Source organism: Thunnus maccoyii, chromosome 5, assembly GCF_910596095.1.
Source record: "Thunnus maccoyii chromosome 5, fThuMac1.1, whole genome shotgun sequence".
NCBI classification, from domain to species: Eukaryota; Metazoa; Chordata; class Actinopteri; order Scombriformes; family Scombridae; genus Thunnus; species Thunnus maccoyii.
Genome location: NC_056537.1, coordinates 35,121,857 through 35,147,966, shown reverse-complemented (window position 1 = coordinate 35,147,966; position 26,110 = coordinate 35,121,857). Strand labels below are relative to the sequence as shown.

At 39.7% G+C, this 26,110-nt stretch overlaps 1 protein-coding gene across 1 annotated transcript; it reads right to left on the bottom strand.

Annotated features, from left to right (window-relative positions):
* Positions 1-18,356: 18,356 nt before the first annotated feature.
* LOC121898090 (G2/M phase-specific E3 ubiquitin-protein ligase-like) lies at positions 18,357-20,198 on the bottom strand. Its single transcript, XM_042413000.1, has 5 exons — positions 19,853-20,198; positions 19,036-19,208; positions 18,875-18,948; positions 18,735-18,842; positions 18,357-18,570 (listed from the first exon to the last, which is right to left on the bottom strand). Exons 1-5 carry the CDS (start codon positions 19,895-19,897, stop codon positions 18,386-18,388), a joined length of 585 nt encoding a protein of 194 aa, XP_042268934.1. The 5' UTR covers positions 19,898-20,198; the 3' UTR covers positions 18,357-18,385.
* Between the last annotated feature and the right edge of the window lie 5,912 nt (positions 20,199-26,110).

Below are 26,110 nucleotides of genomic sequence, written 5' to 3'. Positions count from 1 at the left end.
AATCCACCAGAGCTTCAAAATGACTCTTGGACTACAAACCAAGTAATGAAGCACTTGTCAACCAGCAGATTATTGCATCTTGCTCCTGCAACTGGCAATTTTCTGCTCGGTTGTCTCATCACTGTGCTCACTCAGGTGGCTTGAAAGTGTCTCATTCTAATTACTAATCTGTCTGTTGTAAGAGCTGCAGTAGATAAAAGTTTGTGTCCAACTTTCTAATTATTTATCTGACTTAAATATTGTTGCCTTCACATCATAATGACACAGAGACCAGAGCAGTGGAAAATGTCAATTTGACGTTTGATAACTTTGTTCTGTGAAGTGGATCAGAAATCATCCAGTGTCATCCAGAGTTCTATTTTAAGTTCCTCAACAATAAACACAGATGGATTATTATGGACTGATTACATGAAAGTTTTTCTTACAAAGAATATTACACAGGAACAAATGAAGAATCACTTACTGTAACAACACTTGTATTTTGCTGTATTTTCCTACTTAAATGAATGTCTTGGAATTACTATTGATGACAAAGTCAACTAAAAAGAAAAAGTATAATCAAGATAGAAAAAACAAGATAAAATACTCCCCATTATCAGCTAACAATAATGAGAATAATAATACTGAAATAACTGAAAGGTAGGATCAAACATGCAGGCACATGTGGTTTGTGCTCGAACCTATTCATTCACTACGATCTGCAAAGAACATCTCAATCCAAACTCTTCCCCTGTGTGCTCCCTGTGTGGTGAAAAGATTTACCACAGAAAATCTCTCTCTGTCCCTCTAAAAAATTTCATCAAGAACTTCATCTTCTGAGAATACCTACTAACCAAATTTTCTCTCCCTCTGTCTCTCTCTCTCTGTGTCTCCCCCTCATTCCATGTGTCTCTCTCTATCGAAGACAGACAATAAAAACATGTTACTTCATGCATCTGCAACCTTGTGGCACCTGTGTGAGGTGGAACCGAGTGTTGCTTCTCCTTGATACTGCAGCTTGGAATTTACCTTGTGTATATTGCTTTTGACAAAAGTGTCTGCTAATTGAACAAATATAACTTTAAGGTGGTAAACTGTTGTTTTCTTACTATTCACGTGAAATATCTGAAAATTAGATCAGAGAAAATAAAGGGGGTTTGTACACTAGATTGCATTTTTAAAATTAAAAATGTATTGCCAGTTCCACTCTTTTATTTCAGCTTTTTTTTTCTATTTAACTTATTTTCAGTTTAATTCTAAAATTCACCCTCATCCGAGTTCCACTATTGTATTCAGCCAGGACTTTTTTTATTGTTAACTACGGGACTAAAGCAATGTTGCCTGTTGGTTGGATTGTTTTATTATTATTTCATTGCCTGCCCCAATCTTTATGTATTTATTCATTTGAGAATAACATTTATTTTATATAATGACCAATTTGTACAGTTGAATGTGTTGTTTAAAGATTTGTCAATTTTTTTTAAAAGACAGCCCTTTCAAAAGAGCTCCTTGTTAATTCCAAAGTAGGACTACTTTTTGGGAACAGATTCTCATTACAAAGTTTACCAGCCTTAACTTATCTAGATTTGACTATAAGCCATTCAGCATCTTAATCATTTTATCTCACTTCTTGCTTGAGTTTCACTTTTTTGTTGATACATAATGTTGTATGTCTTATTAGGGAATCTTCTAGTTACATAAAACTTAATACATGAGACTTGAAAAACCTGCTAAGTGATCAGTGCTTATATCATAACCATATATTTAATGTGTGTTTTTTTTTTTTTTTTACATTTTCACACAGCCTTCAAATCATGACTTTAATGTTTCATCACAAGCATGGAATAAAACAAATGACAAGTGACAAAAAGTAACCATTGTCACTTTTCAAGCTAATGAAAGATGAAATGTCCTCTCTATAGGCATTGACTGGATCTCTTTCTCATTTTAACAACCCCTGGAAGTAATTAATTGATATGTTGTTATGATGTGACGTGTTTTGTTTTAACTGGATAAACTGGTATTGTGTAATACCAAAACAGTTCTTTGATACAATAAGATAAATATGTTGCCAATAATGTTTTTTGTTTTACATACCGTATGTACTGCCTAATAATGAGAAAGTTTCTTGTTATGACATGCACAGAGCCCAAAGGACACTAAAAGATAATACCCACCCCAACCACAGCCTGTTCACCCTGCTGCCATCTGGAAAGAGATACAGAAGTATCTGCTGTCGTACCACCGGACTACAGAGCAGCTTCTTTCCTCAGGCTGTGAGACTCCTCAATTCATCCTGTGCACTGCAAAAAATAGTTTTATTTTGATGTATTTATTAATCCATTTACATAATTTCTGTTTTTGTGAGTAGCATTAAGGGACTACAAACTACATTTCATTATACAATCTTGTATTGTAAAATGATAATGAATTAATCTTGAATCTTGAATAAAATGTTTGAGATATAGTAATTTATTTTAAACATTTAAAGAAAATTTATTGTAATGTGAAAAAAACAATAGCTTATTACAATGCAATGAAACAAACAATATGCTGGCAATTTTTTAAAACTGCCAGCATATTGAGAAGGTCATTCAGAAGGTCATTCAGAGCCATGGTGCCATCATACTTTATAATATATTTAACGTATGCAACATTTTTACATTTAATAGTTTTCACACAGTTTGTACTTTTTTTTTAGGATTTACAGTTATGCTAAATGAAGTGACCATTTCTTACTCAACTAGAGGAGCAATGTTTTCAATCACTCACACAAACTTTCTAACAGGTCAAAGTGCTGAAATACATACGCAGATTGATAGACACATTCTCTTCTTCCCTCTCTCCACACACACACGACACACACACATACAGAGTTAATGAAGTGTAAACGATAGACCAGACTGCTGCTACAAAAATGGAATTTGCACTTTATGAAACTGTCGCTGCAAATACATGTGACACACACGCACGCCTGCACACACACACCTCACAGCTTTTAAAGGTGTCGTTTGTTCGCTTCAGTAACCAAGGTGTATATTCAGCCTGACAGCTCCCAGAAAAGAGACAGAGCAGAGAGGAGCGGAGCCATTTTTTGAATAGAAAGAAGAAAGAAAGAAAGAAAGAAACTGAGCTAATTTGCTCTCAGATCAAAGCTGTAGTGATAAAGAGAAAGGGACAGAAAAGATAATGTGATGGTGGTAAATGCTTGACGTGTCTAGACTCATGCTATCATCTCCTGGCCACAGGAGGAATAACAGGCTTGTTTTGTGTCTCTGGTGTGTGTGTGTGTGTGAACTGATACCAGGCACTCTCATTTTCACCTCCAAAGCTGTCATTGTATTATCTGCACAACCACTGTGTGTGTGTGTGTGTGTGTGTGTGTGTGTGTGTGTGTGTGTGTGTGTGTGTGTGTGAGTGTCTGCATGTCTGTTTGTCTATCTAGAAGAGAAAAATCTAGCAGTGATGTCTGAATTGGTACAAAGCTACAATAATCTAGAAGTCAACACAATAAATTGACTTCATCTCCTTCCAATCCCACTCCCTGTTCAACTGTTCATTGCTCTCCATCAGATGTGGAGAAGTTAATCAGACATAGAAACAGGGTTCTCCACGCATCTTCCAACAAAAAGCAGCTGAATCAGGTGCTTCTCAGTTTAAGACAGCAGACTTCAAAAAACAGAAGGGACTGGAGCACACTGATTAATTAATTAAACGTTTCGACACTACTGTGTCTTCATCAGAATCAGGGTGGACAAAGACATGAGGCAAACAACATATGTATCAGTGTCGGCTGGAGACTCAAAAAATCGGGGAGGACAGGAGGAAAACCAACATGGAATCTTACAACAAACCGAATCAAACTATATCATTGTCTCACCTGATGAAATCGGAGGGGTGGGGGGCAATTTTATATGCCAATAAAACAATTTGCTTGAGTGGTGAAAAGGCTGCTTCTTTAAAGACGATTAGCATATACATAATGTCTCTAAACAAAGAAGAGCTCATTTTAGCCATGGAGTGGATCAAATGTGTCATTTTACCAACAAAGTGAAATCCAAATTTGTGGTTTTGTTCTATTGTGACAACAAATTTATGTTCTCATCAAAAACAGACAACATATCACATGATTTACGCGTGTTTCCTATATATTTTCTTAGTATACAGAAATATATAAAGTAGCACAAAGCTTATAATGTGATACAGGTTCAGATCAGTGCTGAATACTAGAAAGATTGAACACTAAAAACATTCACAGATTTAAAAGTGTAGGTTCACATCAGAACGTATTAATGAATGTATCAAATACATGACTTACACACTGATCTATGTGGACGACATACAAAATATAGTCTACAAAGCTGACATGTTAACACTAGTGGTGTTAACATGAACACAAAACTCACGGATTTGAGTCACGGATCAGATCATTATTAGGATCAACGAAAAAAAAGGGGGGAGACAAATAAAACTTTGTTTTCCATTTATTCTGTAACACACTAACAGCCAGAAACAGCAAGGAACTTTTGCCCATGGTCTTAAATGAAAACAACATTTAAGATGTCCAATGTTTAAATAAAATAAAATAAAATATATAAAATATTCAATGCTCAGTTATTGCAATATGAGGCATGAAACCTTCCTCTTTTAAACAGTTAATGAAACAGCCTCTGTCCACATCATCAAAACTTGATAACAAACATTCACCGCTAACGTCAGTTATCAGCCAGATAGCTAATAAGCTGCTCAGGTGCAGCACATTAAACAGCAGGTAAACATAACTCAAATGTCACTTCTGAACCGTTAGATGCTGGTTTGATCGTTGCTCTTAAAAGTCCCTGTTAATGTTATGTTAGCGTTTGTTTACTTTGTCTTAAATGTGACATTAAATTTTGCAATTAATCCGCAGTTCATATGCCTGCCGAACCGTGGGGGGGGGGGGGTCCGTATGGATCACGGATCAACTACGATCAGTTACACCACTAGTTAACACTTGTTATTCTAGTTACTTTAAGCTTATTACTCAATATACGGCTCAGCTTAAAAACGAACTAAAGAAACTGTCAGAAGCAAGCAGGCAGACCTCCTGCACTCATTCACTAATCACACATCAACAGGTGACTGAACAACCACTCAATTGAAAACGAATGAATGAGTGAGTCCAGACAGCTCACTGTACAACAAACAAACTAACGTTACCCACAACACATTAAATGATCTCTGATGCATTCTTGTTAAGGAGATAAATTCACACAACAGCCACACAGAGAGACATTTAACCATCAGAGATGAAATTAGCGACCAAAGAGACAGTGAGAGAGAAGCTGTATCTGACTCACTGACGTCTACTCTCTGACGTCTTCTTCTTTCTTTCATGGAGATGAAGTATTCATGTCATAACGTCCATTTGTGGCTGTTGGTCATCTTCTTTGTTAGTTAACAGAACTTTATGGCTAGTGCTTAACCAGTCTGATATCATTAGCAACAATGACAAACAAGCTAACTCTCTTGGTAGTTTCTCCGGTTGCTTCTCTCCCCAGCCTTACCGGCAGTATCCTGCTGCTGCTGGGCTGCCCAGTCCAGATAATTTATCCCATTAGCTTAATAACAGTCCTTAACAGTCCTTCCATGGATGTATAAAGAGTCCTTCAGGCTGCTACAACAAGCCAGCTGTTGCATTGACTAACACAAGGAGCTATCTACTGCTGCTACTCTGCCTTACAGTGGAGAGAACTGAAGATGAATTCTGGAATTCTATCATTGGACCAACTCGATGTCAATATTGCATTCTGGTTGTTGATTGGTAAGGGAGGACAGCCTCCCTTGGAGCGTCATTTTACGTGTCATGGCCAATCACAGATTAGCATGAAAAAAAAAGAAATACATTAAATCCAATGTAAGAGATCCCGCCATGCGGAGGACAGCAGGCACCCGTCCTCCTCTGTCCCCACTCCACCTCCACCAATTGCCCCCAACCCAAACCCCCCCCCCCCCCCCCCCCCCACCCCCCACCCCCCCCACCCCCCACCACCACTTCAGACACTGCTCTTTCTCCTCCCGCTCTGCAGGTGTCGCTGTTGAAGCATTTTAAACAGAATTTCAGTAATGGATTTTTTCCAAAGAAGAGAGAAAAAATACTTAATAAATAACACTGAGATTTGTAATGGTTTATTTCAACCAAATGTTTTTTTTACATTTTGATCTCCCCTTTGCCTCTCATAAAATAGAGGAGGATCAACCTCCTCTGCGTCTATGGACCAGCCTCCACTGATATGTATTAAACCTGAACCAAGTGTGCAGTTGTAATTAGATAATAGGTTTAACAGACAAACCACTCACAATTAATAAAATGCATCAAATCAAAGTACAAATATCCATCAAAAGTGACAAACTAGAAAAAACATGACATACTTAGTTCTTCATCTATGCCAAAAGAACAACAGATGAGAGCTTTCCTAGATCTGACACTTTACAAGGGAGACAACAGTACTATTGAGACTACTATTGTAAACCCCTCAGCAGAAACACACTTTTAAAGGCTGAGAGTAACCATCCAAAACAACTCATTCACAATATTCCTATTGGTCTGTTTTTGAGATTGTGTAGAAACTGCAGTGCTGTTACAGATTTCCAGTCTAAAGCTGTTGAAATGAAAGAGCATTTCAAACAGAGGGGTTACCCTACATCATACATCTCTGCTGCCTATCAGAGGGCCCTACACTCAGAGAGGGAATCCCTGTTAGTTAAGAAAATTAGAGCTACCACCACTTCCTCACAGATCACTCTCTACTGAGTACTCTCCTCTGGCAGGCAGGGTCAAAAATATTATCCTTAAACATTGGAATGTCCTCAAAAGTGACCCATCTCTAAATACAAAATCAGCTCTGTGCCTCCCCTGATCACGTTGCTGCAATCTGAGAGACAGACTGGTTCATTCTGATACTAAAAAACCATCTAACACTGTCTCCTGGCTGCCTAATCAACCCACAGGTTTTTTTCGCTGTGGACACTGTGCACAATGTTCTAACTCATCGGACACCAAGTACTTCACACATACACGTACTGGTAAAAAATACTTCATTAAATCTTTCATCAATTGCAGTAGCACACATGTTGTCTATATGCTGAAGTGTCCCTGTGGCTTGGTTTATGTTGGACAAACAAAAAGAGCTTAAAAGACTTGCATATCTGAACGTAAGACACAAAACATGGACTATGCTATGGCTCATCATTATGCACAGGCCAATCATGACTCTGCAGCATCATTAAAGTTCTGGGGAATAGAAAAAATTTCACCTTCTCCTAGAGGTGGTGACATCATCAACTCACTGCTTCGCAAAGAGGCATTTTGGATTCACACTCTGAACAGTGGAGCCCTTTGGCATAAATGAAGAACTGAATTTGTCATGTTTCCTCTGACTTGTCATACTTCATGGATGTTCGCATTTGTACTTTAGGTACTTTTATTTCTGTAACTCTCTAGTAGGTGTTCTGTTTTGTTTTTTTCTCTTTTTTGTTTCTGATATGGTGTTGTTCTTTTGGCATTGATGAAGACCTAAGTATGTCATGTTTTTCTAGTTTGTCACTTTTGATGGATATTTGTACTTGGATTTGATGCATTTTATTAATTGTGAGTGGTTTGTGCTCTTTCGTTCCTGACATGTGTTGGGGGTGTGGCACTCAGACACTGACCATGGACACTCCCACCCTTGGATTCATTATCCAATAGATTTGAAACCCTGTTCAACCTATTATCTAATTACAACTGCACTCCTGGTTCAGGTTGATTACATATGTTGTTTGCCTCATGTCTTTGTCCACCCTGACTCTGATGAAGACACAGGAGTGATGATTTGTCCAAGCAAGTTTGTCCAGGCAAGTTTGAGTCCAGCATCTTCTTTGCCTCTTTCTGATGAGCTTACTGCCATTCCTGGCTGATGGGGGAAAACACCAGCTACAACTATAATTGGTGTGAACTGGCATTGCAGTAGGTCTTCTAGTAGCCAGATGTTTGGTTAGATTTATGCTTTATTGGAAGGGTTGAACTGGATTCCCAACTGGACTAAGTGGGCAACTACCCTCGCACCCCAGACCCCCACTTAGTTTCTGGTAATTGGCTAAATGATCTTTTTAAATATGACTTATCTGACGAAAAATTAACGTTTAAAAATCATATATTCTTTGGACCTTGTATGTGTCTTGTAGCAGCACTCACAGCTTGTGGTCATTGCATGTCTTTCAGCAATAATATGTAGGTTAATCATAACTATAAGGTGTTGTTGGTGGAAACCTTGAACTTCAGTATTTTGTTTACACTTGATGAAGACAGGATGTCTCCATCCACGCTGACACTCCTCCCCACAGACTATTCAAAACTAATTCAGCCACAGGAGGAATAACAGGCTTGTTGCTTGTGTGTCTCTACTGTATGTGGTGTGTGTGTGTGTGTGTGTGTGTGTGTGTGTGTGTGTGTGTGTGTGTGTGTGTGTGTGTGTGTGTGTGTGTTTGTATCTCAGACCAAATGATTATCATTGGACAGCCTAATACCATCTAAAGTTAAATGACTTGGAAACAACATCAGCACCCTCAAACGATGCACACGTCCAAACACATAGTGCAGCCTTTCTGTGTGTGTGTGTGTGTGTGTGTGTGTGTGTGTATGACCTGTGCTGTTTGCTTGACTGGCTGCATGTTGACTTGACAAGGCTCTTTGTCCTTTTGAATGAAAGCCTGTGGACACACACATACAAAGACAAACGCACACACACACACACACACACACACACACACACACATCAACATGTCACAGCAGGAGGTGAGAAAGGAGTCTTTTAGCTAATGAGCTTTTTTCATCCCTCTCTCTCTTTCCCTCTCTCTGCCTCTTTAGACAATTCTCCCCATCTCTGTCTCTCCTCTCTCTGTTTCAGGTTTTGCCTCTGTTGCTCTGATGCTGTTATTTATTTATTTATTTGGTCCAACTCAGTCTTTAGCAGCCTCTGTAATGTTTCTGTCTGTCAGATATCCTTCTAAATCTAGAAGGGTGCTTATCTTAAGTTGGTTGCAGAACTTTAGAGGTGGATATCATATCTTGAACTCTATTGGCTCACATTAGGGTTAAATGTATTGTAGCTGTGTATCACCATATCTGTGTGAAAACATTTTGCATGAATACATTCAAATGTGTGGATGTGTAAAAATGTTCTGATCAAATGAATTCAAATATTTGAGTCACCAGCAACCACTGGTGCAAATTGTTTTCATTAGTTCACAAAATGTTATGCACAGCTACAGATCTCCTTATAGATTCAAAAATTAAATGTATTTGTTCAGATATTTTTTACACATTCAAAAATTTGAATTCATTTGATCAAAACATTTTTACACATCCACATATTTGAATGTATTTGTTCTGCTCAGACCTAATGTCAACTCTGTGTCCTGTATTAGACTACACAGTCAGCTAAACCCTTCCTCATACTTTATCTCCAAGGAACAGACCAGTGTGTTGTGTCTGGACAGGTTTAATATTAAGACGTGTGAAACTACAAAACAACCAATATACAAGCAAATATTAGTTCTCACTATGGATTAAGACTCCTGTATAGGATTTGGAATATTAATTTTCCTCCTGCAGGCAAACATTCCAGCAAGCATGAACACTTATTATTCACTTTAAGTCAATATGTAATATAATGTAAACATCCATCCATCTGCCATCTACCCATATTTAATCAGCTACATGTTGCACATGCCATCTTTGTAATTACAACAAACTAACAAAATAAACACTCAGAAATATACTTCAACTACCTCTCACTCTAGTAGAACAGAACCATCTTGTCACAAACCAGGAAAAAAAGAATACTACTTCCTGTCACGTGTGCTACTTACATACTGGGCGAAAACTACAGTACTTAAACTAAACACTAGGTTTTAGTAACTGCTTCAAATAAAATACAAGTCCATTACACTACCTGCCTGGCATTAGTAATGATGCCGTTTAATCATCTAGTCTTCTGGGGACACAAGGAGGATACGCTCAGGTCTAGGTCTGAAGAAGGTTTTGATTATCTTGTTCTGGATTACTCTCTCTACTTTCTGGTTAACTCCATCTTTACCTGGTAGAGCCTTCACCATATGCCCATTGGCCATTCATTCCTTCTTACTTGATTATCCTTCATCAGAACAACATCTCCTTCCTTGAGGTTTGGTCCATTGTAGAATCATTTCTGGTGGTTTTGAAGTATGTTCAGGTACTCTTTACACCATCGAGCCCAAAGTTGTCAGCCAAGACCTGAACTCTCTTCCACTGGTGTTGGAACATATCACCCTTGGTGAAATCTCCAGGGGACCCTTCAGGAACGCCATTTTTGGGGTGTCAAGACTAGAAGGGTTCAAGATCAGAGGAGCTTCTGAGTCGCAAGAGACAGGCATGAGCGGTCTTGCTCTGAGGACAGCTGAAACCTCTGCCATCAGAGTCCTAAGGATTTTGTGGGTCAACTCTGGATTTCTGGCTTGCAGGAGCATGGAATCTAGGCTACATTGTGCTATCCCTATCATTGTCTCCCACAACCCACCCATGTGAGATGAGGGGTGGGGGGGCCTTAATTAGACCCTCTTCTGTGAGCACCTTTTTACATAAGTGCCATCTAGTGCTACTGCTGTCATTAGCATAGCCATGAGTGATGTGAATAAGGTGAGCCACTGCTTTGACTAGAGAATTCCATTTGGAAAAGTGCTCAAAGCGTCATGTTCCTAAAGTACCTTTTGAGACTGTGGTAGTGATTGTGGTCACTTTAGGGCGTATTTCAACATCTGACTCTGGGTTGATGAGATTGAATTGGACCCCTTCTTCATCTGTAACATTCTCAATTTTCATCAGAAATGGTGGGCCAGGCAGCCAATTAGTAGGTAGGTTACATGCAGTTACTAATCAAGAGCCATGGTTGGCAGGATTGTGCTCAGGTGGGAATGTACTTCCACTGCTCTAGCTGAGAAGACTTTTATTCTCTGCACACGATTGTTCACGTACACATGGAATTGTCTGTTCTTCTTCTTATTATCATTATTATTATTTAGAGAGTGACTGTCCATGTTCAGCTAGCTTGGCCTTACCTAAAACGACACCACCTTCACTACGACCACTCTAATGAGTGATCTTCAGGTAAGCTTTAGCAGATATGAAGTATCTTGGTGTACTTGGCTTGAGACATAGAGGATGACACATATGAGCGAGGCACATGCTGCTCTTTAAGATCTTGCAGAGAATCTTGCCATCTTCTCCATTCGTTGTACATGTCCTGAGGCAAGGAGCTGTCCCACTCAGGGCCACTGCTGGACAGCTCCCTTAGAAGTTTTCCTTTTATCATTACAGAGTCCAGGAATCCTAAAGGTTCAAAAAGGCCATTGATTGCTGAAAGCACTCCACAACATCTGAAGGTCTTCTGATTCTGTGGAACTTGGAATATGAATGTGTCAGACTGATATTTAAGCTAACTCCCAAGCTACATTGAACTGGAATCTCGTCCTCTGACAGATCTAAGTCTTTAATGTCCTGGGCACAGTATTCAACGGGAAAGGCATTCATCACTTCCAGTCTGTTGGATGCAATTTTGTGGAGAAAAATGTTGGATTGAGCAAGCATTTTTTAAGTTCTTTAAAGAACATCAATAGCTTTTGATTCAGTAAGAAAAGACTTCAGGCTGTCATCAACATAGAAATTCCTTTCTGCAAAGTGCATTAAATCACTGCCATACTGCCCTTCTGTTTTCCCTACTGCCTTTCTCAGTCTGAAGATTGCCACAGCTGGCAAGACATGCACTCTCATGTGGTAAACCACATCCTTGCTGAGGTTGTTTTCTTCATACCAGGGAAATCGCAAGATGTCTCTCTCCTCTTCTTTAACAACAAAACAGTAAAACATTTGTATGTCCACTGTGATGGTAACAGGTTCCTTGCGGGAATGGAGAAGGACCCCAGTTATTAAGGTCTGGCCCTGCAAGTTGCATTTTGTCCAGTGAAACTCCATCAAATTGAGCACTTGAGTCAAATACCACACCTATATGCTCAGGTTTCTGTAGGTGGTAGACCCTGAATATTGGGAGGTACCGTCATTCCTTTTCTTCTTTGATCAGTGGTGCTAGCTCTGCATGGTTATTATGCAGCATCTTCTGCATAAACTTGAGAAACTGTGGCCTAATGTCCCCTTTCTTGTCCAGTATGCACCATAGAGACAGAAGCCGTCTGTGGGCGTTGTCTCTATAATTTAGAAGAAAACGTCTGGGTATGCGAAATGGCATTGGGGCAACCCAACTATTGGTATTGTCTTTACTGAAGGCTTCAGCCATCTTCTGCAAGAACATCATGTATTCAACAGATGGTGCTAACTGGTTGTCCCTGTCAGTGTGGCAAAAAATAGTTTCTCTTAGTATCTCCAAAGTAGACTCAGTGGCTAGAGCTGAGACATTCATCTGGGGGGAAATGGCCTTAGGAATATTCTTGAAGCAGAGTGTCTCCTCCACACTGATGTGACTGTAACATGGGGGAAAAGCCTGGGGCATCCATTGTCTAAGTTATGTGTTTTCATGACACAAAGTTCTGCTGGCTTATGAGTGTTGCCAAGACATACGTCAACTAAAATGACCCAGCCCAAGTGCAGTTTCTGTGCGTATGGGTCCAGGAGTGGTATCTGTTCAGCTATTGGCCTCAGATGTTGGTGATGCCAAGCAGCTTCAGGAGTGGGTATTTCCTCCCGTTTGTTGGCAATAGCACTGCACTCAATGAGTGTGGGAAGAGAGAGACTAATTTTCTTGTCAATGGAATCCACAATGAAGCCATGTGCTCCTCTGCCTGATGTTTCCATGACCCCAGCACAGGTCTTCAGTGTGTGTGGCTCTAGTGTGTTATCAACATTGAACATGTCAAAAAAACTTTGATCTTGCAAGTGAGAAACTGCTTTGTTCATCAAGGACTGCATACATCTGTTTATGTTATGTTGCTGGTCCTGGGGGAAAACTTGAAAAGGCAAATCTTGGAGCAGGAATTTTCCTGAGAAGTTACTTCCACAGACTTAAGTGGACATTGTTGTCACATTAGGCTGGTCTTTGTCTTCCTCTTCCTTGCCATGCTGTTTAGGAGGGCAGAATGTGCTGGCTGACTGCAATAGCAGACTTGGATGAAGAGTGGATAAGTGCCTGTCACTCCTGAATTCAAGGTGCTTGATGTCAACCTCACATTTTTCACCTGGTGAGTAGTGGATGCAAGACAGTGTTAGCAATATTTTCTTTAATGAACTTGTTTCTGTCCTATGCAGCTTGCGATGCATAGGGCACAGCTTACTCATATCTTCCACTGACTTTTCTGTCTGTGATTTTGCCTCTGCAGAAAAATCTGTCTTGTGAACAGTGACTGATTGCTTTGTATTGGAAAAGTGTGAGGATCCTTCTCTCTTGGGGGTGGTAGAGAAGTGAGAAGTAGTAATGAAGCTTGGATCATTCCTTGCTTTGGCTTCCTTCTTCAAAAACTCAGAAGAGAACCAAAATTGTGGAATTATCACTTTATATTCTTATTTAAATTTTGACCCAACCATTGTCCACTCGTCTTGCAGGGAAAAGGGAAGCTTTTTCACAATTGGGCGTATTCCTCTAGATGTGTCAAGTTAACTTAAACCTGTTTAAGTACCCATCTAGCTTTGCAGTCTCCACTTCAAGCAGCAAATCTCCCAGTTCGCAGAGCTTGAGATGGTCTTATCTGCTTAGTTTTAGAAAATTCTCTATTTTCATGAACAGCCACCTCTATCGCCTCAGGAGAACCACAGCACTCTTCTAGTCGGAGCCAGTACATATTCAACCCAATAGATGGCTGACGGCTGTTGACTCCCTTAATTCTCTAAGCATACTCCACTGAATCTGGTCCCAGCCACTTAATATGCAGGTTCACTTCTGAGAACCAGTTCTACTGTGATGCTCTTAGGGATTAAACAAAAAAATATATATTTTTACCAAAAAATTTTTAAGCCACAGCCAAGTCCTATTTCCCATTGGCAATTTGTAGAGCATGTTACAGGTTACATTACTTGACACCTGCTAAACAAATAACACAATATGTAAAATTATGAGATTTCACCACCACTCCACACATAACCATAGCTGCTCTTCTCTAATGCAGCCATACATTTAAATACTCTAGATCAGTAGTGTTTTAAGGGAAGAAAATGCTTTTGAACATCTTTTCTATTGGCACTTTTCATTTTTGTCATCTCAATGCCATTTTCAATCTATGAAATGAAACTGATACTTTTTCTTTTTTGCAAAGCTTTTCTCAGTTTTTACTTTGAAATAATCAGCCATCTACATAACTTTTCAGTGCATACTAGGGATGTGCAGAGGGCCGAGTATTTGTATTTGTATGTATTTGTTGAGGCAGCAAAATTATTTGTGTTTGTATTCGAATAAAAGTGGAAAGATGTTTAAAAATTCTGGTTTTGTTTTTAATACACTTTTAATTTTAGAAAATTAAAGTGCTCATGAATAAATTACCTTACGAAGGAGGTCCCCACACTGGGTCTCAAACTGGAGTCTACCAGATGGCTGCACCGACTACTGAGCTAAACCTTTTCTCATTGCCTCATTGCAGACATTCCTCTACTTATTTATACACCCATAACACAGAGACAGCACACCATGTAACCACTGTCGATAGCTCAGTTTTATCTCTGGGGAACAGCCCCAACTCCAGGAGTGATGTCCAAATTAGGAAATGTGCATCATGTAGCAGGTGGATGTGACTCCCCTCGTTGAGACCTGCTGATAGACGTAACAGCAGGGCAGAGAAGAGAGACTGTGATAGCAGTGTAACCGACCTGCGCACTGGTATTTGACATGTTTTTTTTTTCTTCCCGAAAACAAATAACTTTTAAAATATTTGTATGAAACAAATATTTGTAAAAAACCCACTATTTGTGCTTTGCTAAGTAATGTATTTGTATTTGGGCACAGCCCTAGCACATACGTTTCTATTTTTCATATTAATTAATAATTATTATACACATAAGATTAAGGGAAGACAATGCACCTGAAATAGTTATATTTGCTCTGACTTGTTACATGAGTTTGCCTAATTTGCATAATTTCATGATAAAAAATAAAGGTTATAATACAGAAATATATTGTATGTGGGTCTATATTAATAAGGTTATTAAGAACTTTAACATAGGCTAGGCTATGTTGCAAATTGGGCCTACTAGTACAGAGAAAATAGATGATATAAAGTAGGCATGTCAGTGATTCATCAATTATGGCTTAATTGCCTTTAACAATTCAACCAAGTAAAATATATTAACCAGTAATGCAGAAGAAGAGGGATGTGTGGTCAGCTGTCAGAAAATGTTCTGTAGATTTGCTGCAGTATGCAGTTTTTCCCACCAGGTGGAGCCTCTTACTTTTTAATACGACTGAGTTACAGGTGTGTTTGAGGAAGAAAAAAGTCACAGTGTGCCTCTATCTGCTCAGTGTTGTGCTGTTGAACTATAAAGCATAAAGCTGTGAAAACTCCAAGGAGTTATTGTCTGGTGGCTGTATGGTTTAGGTATCTGAGGCTCATGCTTATGCTAGTGCTAGCATATTGAACAGAAGCAGCTGCTTGGTTAATGCAGGCTGAGAGCTGCCTGTCAGACAGCAGGACTCTAATTACACATGCTTCCAACAAAATCAACACAAAAGTGATGACCTGTATAAGTGACACTCCCCTGCTCTGTAAATGCATAATATAAATGCATTTTGGCAGTAGCAGTAAATGGACCTATAAAGTCGGTGTGACAGTATTGTTTGTCCTAGGACATTCGTCCAGCTGAGCAGCTGTTTCCAGGAGCTGGACTAACGTTAGCTACAGTAAACACACATCACTCCATCATGTAGATCAGGACTGCAGATTATTTTATATAAAACTAGTCAAACTGAAGTCTGTTGTGGGGAGATTGCGGTAACCTGTTTTTCATTTACATTTGAACACTATAATACCCACTGTGCCTACAAATTTTATATATTTATTTTAGTCTAAAACACAAAATGTGCAATATTTTACTGACTACTGTATATCTGAACAATTTATATACTGTACATAACCACCTACCATACAATATGTACTGTACATAAAATAACGTCATTTTAGAATTTACCATTACTTATGTTTGACACAAAATAAGAGTAGGCTACATTAGAAGTTAAAAGAAAAGATCAAGTAAACACCAAGTTACTTAAATGATCAATTAAATAACACAAATTTGTGTGAGATTGTTTCTTGCATTTACACAGAGATCTGCAAAATGTCAATCCAAGGCGCTTTTATTAAAGTAGCATAGATTAATTACTTTGTATGATTAATTTGATCATTCTCTTAATTTGCACAGGAGTCAACATTTTATTTAGCTGTTAATATTCTTTTTATTTTATACTTAGTTGTGACAAACCTTATAAAGTCGGTTTAGATATGAGCACTGCAAACTATGATTACATTTCCGAAATATCACTGCTGAAGATGATTTACAGGTCCATGTGATGAATTAACGATATGGACACTATAAACAGCCGCACAGTCGTGCGTAATAACAGTTGTTCCGCTATTGGAGAATGTCGTGCTGTCACTATTCTGTCTGGTTTGTGGACGAAGTTCGTCAAGTGACGTAATTCCTGGCCTATAAAGGACATTAATGTAGTGATTTGTGTGAAAACGTCAGGTGGTTAACAGTTCACTAAGCTACACTAAGGCATTAGAGGCCACAAACTTTTAACAATTCCCCAAAATATAAAAACATACTGGCATTTGGCATGGTATTTCAGCGAAAAATCCTCCTGCAGTCCAAAAAGCATTTTCTCCATAGACTACCATTGCAAAAGAGACTTCTGTAAAATTGTTGACAAGACACCACAAACTGCAAACAACATCAGTTATGACTCTTTCTATTATAAACTTGATCCATGGAGGTTTTATGTTTGTAAAACTTTCCTCGAGCCAAGAAAAGCGATTTAAAAATCTGTGATGTCATCACAATGTAACGTATATGGGCCAAGTGGGAACTCGTGGGCGGGGCAAGTGGGAGAAACACTACTGCGCAAATTCAGTGGGCTGCACAATGTGGAAGCAAACCCAGAAACTAGAAACCTTTTTGGTGTATTCTTACCGGACTGATTGGATGCCATTTTTAGTCCATTATAGCTGTGAGAACGATCGAGAGAGAAAGACATGTTTGCGCGCAATTTGAACATGTGTACCTCAATGAAAGTTTTGTTTTTTTTGTTGTTTTTGTTTGCTAAATGTCATTCAAACAACGTATGACGATATTTTGAAGAACTTCACCGAACCATACTAGACACCAAAAACGCCATACGCACGAGAAACATAAACGATCTGGAACATGGCCACCGTCTACTGGAGGAACACATTCGTCTTCTACAGACGACGTTCTAAACTCTCGGTTAAGATTTTTTTTGTTCTAAGTTATGTCATGGTAAATTACAATGCCTTATCTCTTCTCCTTGGTCTTAAAAGTGTTGGAATCAGATCGTACCAGATGTAACTGTTAGTGCTACGTTCTTACAGTAACGATGATTTTGGGATTTGCGTTAAGTTAGTCCAGTGAACAAGCTCAATAATGGCAATCCACACCACTTTGTGATAAAATTTAAACATATGTTTTTTTGGCTGAACAACATTAGTATGGGGTTTTAAATTGTAGCCCAGGTAAATGCAAACATTTTGAGCCATATTGGGTCTACATAGGCCCAACACCGATCTCTGCCACCACAGGTAAATGTTGATTTTTGTTTTATTTTGAGTCACTATCAAGGCATAGTCCAGGAAAAACTAGCAGATTGTACAAATAGGCTACCCTTACCCCCGACAAAGTTGTCAGATTATCAGTTTTACTAGACTATAGTGAGTGTGATGTGTTATGTACAGCTAGTAGTGCTGACAATCCTAACATTTGCATAATTGTATCTATTTTGTAGGGCCACAACAATCTGGCTCAGATCATTACTGAGCAACTGGATGCAGTGAGGGAAATGTTTGTTGAAGTGGACTCCATTCTCCATCCACAAGCACCCCCACCTTTGATGTTACCTTTGCAACAAACGGGTGGGTGTCCAAGGTATGTTATCCTTAGCCAAGGTATTCATTCATAGTAAAATGTTTTGTTTTGTTCTCTGTATTATGTCCACATCAATGTAATTGTTAACTGTTGGGGATAATGAGTTACTGACAAACGCATTACTACTCAACTCTGATTGTCGTAGCTCACACCCAGCAACTATAGAGGCCCAAACTTGCAAGCTATCTAAAGAAAATCTGTCATGCCATATGCAAACTATTGTAGCCATTTCATCAAAACTCCCAGCAAATAAAATTTGTGCTAATGTATGTCTGATGCATAGTGGGTAGACGTATACAGTTCACACGTGTTGGCTGTGGGAAATTTCTTCTGCCGGTCATGAATGAACTCCACGGGTGGCTCTGGAGAAAACCCAATGGGGGGAACACCACTAGATCCAGTTGCAAATATTAAAATAATTGACAGTGTGGTGTCAGTTTCTCCCTCTAGAAAAAAAAAAAAAAGAAATTTGAGATTATATACATATTCATAGTCCAACATACATAGTATGGTCCTTTATTTTAAATTGTATTTTGTATTGTGGCTGGACCTGAAAGGAAATGTTCATTCAAGAAGTCCTGAAATGATACTAGATTAATGTGTCACTTACCTTCTGTGTCCTGGAGGTAGTCTCTCCAAAATAACACCGCCTGGTTTTCTGCAGGCTGCTGGCTGCTCCCAGACATGGAAAACCTGATGTTGAATAGGTGGTCCATTGCATCTGCTGTCAGCCCAGTCGGGCTGTAACACATCCGGGGCCTGAATGCTTCGGGGTGCTCCCAGACTTTTGCAAGACGAAAAGACACTTCAGGCCAACTGTGAATCTGAGTAGCAAATTAAAAATTACTTGGAAATCAAATTTTCTTCGCTGTAGAATATTAGTACAGTTTTAAGAGGTGAAATGAACATACCGTTGAAGTGGTAGATGGATTCTATTGATGACCTGGAAGGTCAGGATGTCTTTAACCAAGACAGTCTTGTCCTCTACCTTCCTTATGTGTCGCAGGCAGCCTGCATTCGCAAGGTAGTCTTGTATAGCACTGGTTAATGTTTGAATATCTTCAACTGAATCAGCATCAGCAATCTGAAAAGATAAAAGGCAAACCTGTTTAATGTCTAATGACACTGACTTTTGGGCGAATGACTCAATCCTGCCAATTAATTATAATCGAGACACATTAGCACATCTAACAGAGAAAGCGTCATAAGCTTAGAGGCATACTCCACAGATTTAGTGAAAATGCATCATTTTGTTCTTAGTTGGGGTTTTGCTGATTGCTCTGTTGTTTAGCTTTTTCGCTAGACAGAAAATCACGGTTGCCATTGTAAGTATGAATCTCAGAGTTCCCTCTTATGGACAAGGAATTTGGGTTCCATACTTACAATGGCTAGCAAAAGCTAAAGATGCAGAGTATGGGTCTCTGGCACAACTGCACTCACTTCCAAGGTGCACAGAGAAGGGAAGGGACCCTGATGAAGGCCACAAGCTGAAACGCGTCGGTCAACTAACAAAGTTGTTCTTCATGCTACAAGTGTTGCTGGACTTCTCATCTCTCTAGCAAAAGCTAAAGAACAGAGACATCAACAAAATTAGCACCTGGATCAATCAACAACACCACAAATAAGTAGAAAATGATTTATTTTCACTAAATCAGTGGAATATGCCCTTAAGACAGTCCAATTACAGTTTCAAGTATGTTTTATAATTACATTACTACTATAGCTTACTCTTTGGATGTTTTCCCGCAGTTCCAAGTCATTCACATCCTCCATGGTCGGGGACACATTTGCTGGTCCTTTTACCAAGCAATCAAACAATGTCTTGGACAAAATGCCAGGTGATGGTCCACCATGTACTATACTAACTGCAAAGGCTTGCCCAACGAGAAAATAGCTGTCCTCTCGAACAGCTGTAAATTACAGACAAAACAATTACTTTATATCCATTTTTTAAAAATCTTGGAAAATGACTGCATTTAATATACACTGTGAATATGAACAGTACAGTGCACCTGGAAAATATATACCCAATCAAGACCAGGCTCTTAAGAAACAACCCCCCAACCTATCAATGTCCAACCAAAACTCACTATTTTTCTTCGTACAATAAAAACAAACTTCCGTTAGTAAATTTACTAACAACAAATTGTGTCTTACCTTTGCTGTTTTTGTTGTCTGGTCTAGTGCATGGTCACATAAATCACTAATTATAGCTACTCCAATGTCTCTGGGTCATTTTGAGTTGGTTCCAGCCATTTCTTAAATATGGGGAAGGAATTACAGTAAGTGATATTATTTTTTCCTAGGATAGCGAAGTCATGACCCGCCCTACTCTGCCTCTGATTGGCTTAACCCTGATATTTTTATCCTAATCCTAACCAATCTCACTCCTCATGCCTAAATTTAACCAACCCAACCAACGAAGGCACCAAGTACTAGGCTATCAGAGGCATAGTAGGGCAGGTCATGCCTTCGCCTTCCTGGGATTAATAATTTGGTTTACAGTAAGCCTGCTTGCTAGTCTTTGATGTGAACACACGGTCTCTGTTTCCATCTAGTGACATGGACATGTAAATGAAACTAAATGAGTTTTACAGTATGGCACACGAGAAGTCGGTTTTAACTACCTTTTTATGAATGACACGTTGGGTTAGCAAAAGTAGTTCTCATGTTTTATTCTTGAGACATGATGCAGAGCAAACGCTGTTGCGTAAAATTAATTACTACACTATGTGACCATTTACAAGATCAGGCTAAATTAGAGTTATACCAAAAGGCTATGGGAGGATTTGAGTAGATTTATTATTATACATTTTTTTCTCTTCTCTTCTACCAGACAATGCAGGGCTTCCCTTACGAACCAGACAGAATAGCGACCCCACGTGTGTCTACATTGAAATTACATAAACCATAGCCTATGTGATGTTACAGTTTTTTTTTGTTTGTTTTTTGTTTTTTGTTATTTGGTTTGTATAATGTATACATCTCGGCTAATATATTAGGTCTGGACTTGGATTTGATTTCTCTTACTGACTGAGGTGTCTGATTTATTGTTCTCTATTTGCCAGAGTGAACGTTAATATTGCCAACATCTCTGCTGTGAATACTGACACCTGATATGTCTGTTTTTAATTCTTAATTCAAGGAATGGTTACTCCAAATGCCACTTTCCGGCTCTCTGGATCCTTTGATCCATCTGTATTCTGTAAATATGAACTCCATCCTTGTTGCAGATGAGACTTAACTTCCTTGACTATTTCTCCTAATTTCTATCTTTTGTTATTATTCAGTGTGCATAGATCGACATCAGGTTCTGCGATTATCCATGATGGTACAACTGACCAACATTAATAATGATACAAATTTCCCCCGCCTTAGATCTTCGCTTATTTCCAAAGTTTCTTCTTACTTCTGATTTAAGAGAGACCATTGAATTTCTGTCTAATCAGCGCTATCAGCTGGGTGGCGTCGTCATCGAATTGGACATCGCACGCTGTCAGCTGGGTGCCGCCGCCGTCAAATTGGACATTGCACAATGTCAGCTGGGTGGCACCGCCGTCGAATAGGACATCGCGCACTGTCAGCTGGGTGGCGCCCCCGTCGACTGGGTCACGCATACCGTCGACTGGATAGGTGGTGCACGGATTCGGTAGGCTTTTAAATGACACGGCTCTCCATAACTTCCGGCTAGGACGATTGTAAGCCTGCAGTGATGCAGACTCACTATTTAAGGGTTTCATAGTCCACTTATACTCTGCGCTAATTTGATTGGGATGGCCCTTGATATGGTGAGTCGCCACATGAAAGCCCAAATGGAGGGGGAGTGGCTAGGGCGAGGGGATAGGGGCTGGTTTGGGATTGGCCCTGTGTCCTGTATTAAGCTTTGCAGTCAGCTAAACTCTTCCTCATACTCTTCCTCCAAGGAACAGACCGCTTGTTGTGTTTGGACAGGTTTAATATGAAGAAGCGAGAAACTACAGAACAGCCAAAAATATACAAGCAAATATTAGTTCTCACCATGGATTAAGAGTACTGTACAGGATTTAGAATATTAATTTTCCTTCTACAGGCAAACATTCTAGCAAATATAAACAAGTTATTCACTTCAAGTCAGTGTGTGATACAAGGTCATGTAAACATACATCCATCTGCCATCGACCCATATTTAATCAGTCTTTCTATAAACAACAAACTAACACAATAAACTCTCAGAAAAATACGTCAAGTCATAAAAGTTAATTACACTCACTGGCATTGCCACTCAGAAGGCCAGAAAATACAGGAGAGATACGGATAAAATTGTACTCTCACTCTGGTAGAACAGAGTGACAATAATATAAAATATATATAAAAAAATAAAAAAATGTTTTAGTTTTAAACGCACTATGTTATTTCTGCCACTAGAGGTCTCTGAATCAAAACAATGGAAAAGACAGAGTTTGATGATGTTGTTAAGTAGTGTGGGATCATGGGAGTTGTTGTCTTCATTGTTAAACAACCAGCTTCTCCCAGTTAGGATTCCTTCAGTGTTCATCGTTCAGGAGATTTTTACTGGGAGCCAAATTATCCGCAGATGTCTCCTCCTCTCAGTGTTTCTCTGATGCTGTTTGGTGGACACTGGATGTTTGGAGGGGCTGTAAGCTGAGCTGTTGCTAACATTTGCTCCGCTTGTTTTTCTGACAACTTAAGATCCAGACATTCAGTAGGTTTTTACTGGGAGCCGTATTATCCGCAGAGGTCTCTTCCTCCAAAATAAACGTACACAGGGATTAAAACCGAACTACCCCAGAAGTCCAGACTTATCTACTGCTGATAACCATACTTTAAATTCCTTGCTGGTTACCTGGACCGCTGCAGTGTCCTTCAGTGTTCTGTCAAAGATTTTGCCTATACTCTTGACTGGCTTCTCTGTCACTCATGGAATCTGGACACCTCACAAAGAGAAGCAGCTGGTCAGCCACTCATCCCTTCCTCAGGACTGAAGACCTGGACCTGGCTAGCTTGAATCATTCTAGCCCATGAAATGAGCCTTTCACAGCCATGGAGGCGCCTCCTGAATCCTGGCACTGATATTGTCATCACAGTCAAGTCGTTCTGCAGACTTGACAAGCATGTTCATCACCAAGGCAAATAAGGACACTGAAATCATGCAGCCTGTGATGATTTCCTTCTCTAGGAAATTCCATGCAGATGTTGTTGCTCCAGAGGTGACTCCCATACTGAAACTGTTGTAATATTCCAGGACGAGGTCTTTGATCCTCCCTGCAACACGGTCTTTTATTAGTGCTGTCTCCACCAGCTTAAATGGAATGGATTAATGCTGTCCAGTCAGGTCTCCTCTGCTCTCTCTTGCATCATTGTTCAACTGAATGACCACTCCTGTGTGCTCAATGCAGCCAGGCACGCGTGGGACAACCCCCTTCTCCACTGCTGTGTCAACATCGGCATTCTTCAGAAGGTAACCTGTCAGGCATTGTGCAAGAATCTTGAAGATTTAGCCTTTCATGCTGAGAAGTGTGATGGTTTTGAACTGTGTGATGTCATTTGTATTTTCCTTACAATTGACACAAACAACCCCACACTGAAGCAGTCCTTTGCTGCATATGCTTCTACTCATTCCATATTTTTATTTGAATAAAACATGTATTTTTAAATGTACATATATACTGTGTGTATATATACTTTATATACACATATTCAATTCAGTTTTTATTTATATAGCACCAAATCATAACAGAAGTTATCTCAGGGCACTTTTCACATAGAGCAGGTCTAGACCGTACTTATGTTAGAGAAACCCAACATTCCCCATGAGCAAGCACTTGGCGACAGCTGCAAGGAAAAACTCCCCTTTAACAGGAAGAAACCTCAAGCAGAACTGGGCTCTAGGTGGGCGACCATCTGTCTTGTGGGTCTGTTGGGTTGAGAGAGAAAGAGGGAGGCGGGAGAGGGGAGAGAGAGACAAAGAGAAGCATAATAACAACAATAATAATAACAACAAAATTCACTTCTCCACTCTATATGCAAATAATATGGTTGGGGAACCAGGACACCCTAATGAGAAATGGGCTACTGGAACAAGACATAGATGGAGTAGAGCAGAGAATAGGGATCTGTTGGAATGCTACTATACAAGTATCCCCGATGAGAGGGGCTACATGCAGAGGTTATGGGATATATGGATGCTTCGAAACCCAGCATCTAAGCTGACAAAGAAACAACTACTCGCTCATTGTTCCAACAACCCCGAACACGAGAAGCTCAAAAAATACCAAGGGCTGAAAGAGGAGCTAGAAAGGATGTGGGGAGTAAAGGCAACAGTGGTGCCAGTGGTAGTTGGAGCACTGGGGGCTGTGACCCACAAACTGGGAGAGTGGCTCTAGCAGATTCTGGGTACAACATTTGAGGTCTCTGTCCAGAAGAGTGCAGTCCTAGGAACAGCTAAGATACTCCCAGAGGACCCGAGACACCCCGGGGGATTTTTTAAAAATTTTATATATACATGAGGGCAGGACCAGCGTACATGGAACGCCATAACCAGATGGCTGGCATAGTGTACAGGAACATCTACACTGAGTATGGGTTGGAGGTCCCAAGGTCAAAATGGAAGACACCTCCTAAGGTGGTTGAGAATGACCAAGCCAAGATCCTGTGGGACTTCCAGATCCAGACTGACAAGCTGGTGATGGCTAACCAACCGAACATCATGTTGATTGACAAACAACAGAAGAAGGCAGTGGTGATAGACGTAGCAATCCCAAGCGACAACAACATCAAAAAGAAGGACAGTGCAGTCCTAAGAACAGCTAAGATACTGCGCAGAACCCTCAAACTCCCAGGCCTCTGGTAGAGGACCCGAGCTTGAGGAAGACACACCACCACCCCCCATGGGAGGGGGGTGAGAGGGAGATTTTATTTTATATGGTACTATGCAAAAGTTTCAGGCACTAAAAGTAAAGTGAGAATGCTTACAAAAATATTGTTATAAATTGTTTTAATTTATCAATTAATTTCTTACAAAGTTGAGTAAACAGCAGAAACCTAAATGAAATCAATATTTGCTGTGAGCAGTTTTGCCTTTAAAACAGCAGCAGTTCTCCTCGGTACACTTTAACAAAGTTTTTCATGGTAACTTGCAGGTAGGTTGTTTTAACCATCCTGGAGAAAGAATGTTCTTCTGTGGATTTATTATTTAGGCCATCTCAGGTGCTTCTCCATGTAATCCTAGATTGACTCCATGATGTTGAGATCAGGGCTCTGTGGGGGCCAAATCATACCATCTGTTGCAGGACTCATCATTCTTCTTGTTGCTGAAAATAGTTCTTTATGACTCTAGCTGTATGCTTGGGGTCATTGTCATGTCATGAATAAATTTGGGACCGATCAGACACCTACCTGATGGTATTGCATAATGGATAAGAATCTAAACATCTAGGGTGCCTAAAACTCTTGCACAGTACTATATATATAACAAATATAGAGTTATATGCAGCGATCTCCCTGCAGCTGCATCTCCCCATTGATAGATGCTGTGCGCATTAACGCACGAGGCACAGCAGCCTAACATCAACATGCCAACAGGATTATGTTGCGTGTTGTTATTCTACACATCCAATAGGTCAGCTGTTACACACACAGTCCAGGTTCATACTGTAAAGCAGCCATCCTCCTGATAAATCCTGAGCTTATGTTGAGCAGCGCAGCAAAACTAAAAACTGTACTTATCAACTTGACAGGACAGAGGAAACTATCCAGCATTCTAATTGTGGAAAAACAGGAAAAAACGGGTGCTGGATTACGTTTTTTTAAATTCCCCTAAAAAAATGGAAAAACAAAATAATGCATTTCTTTATCCTGTTATCAAACAAGTTGAACACAGAAGGCAGCAATTCCTGTGCCTAGTCTGCTGGAAAATAGAGGTTGTCAGTTGAGTAGGCAGACCTTCAATGTGGCCCAGAACATATTGCGTTTAAACTGCATGAATGC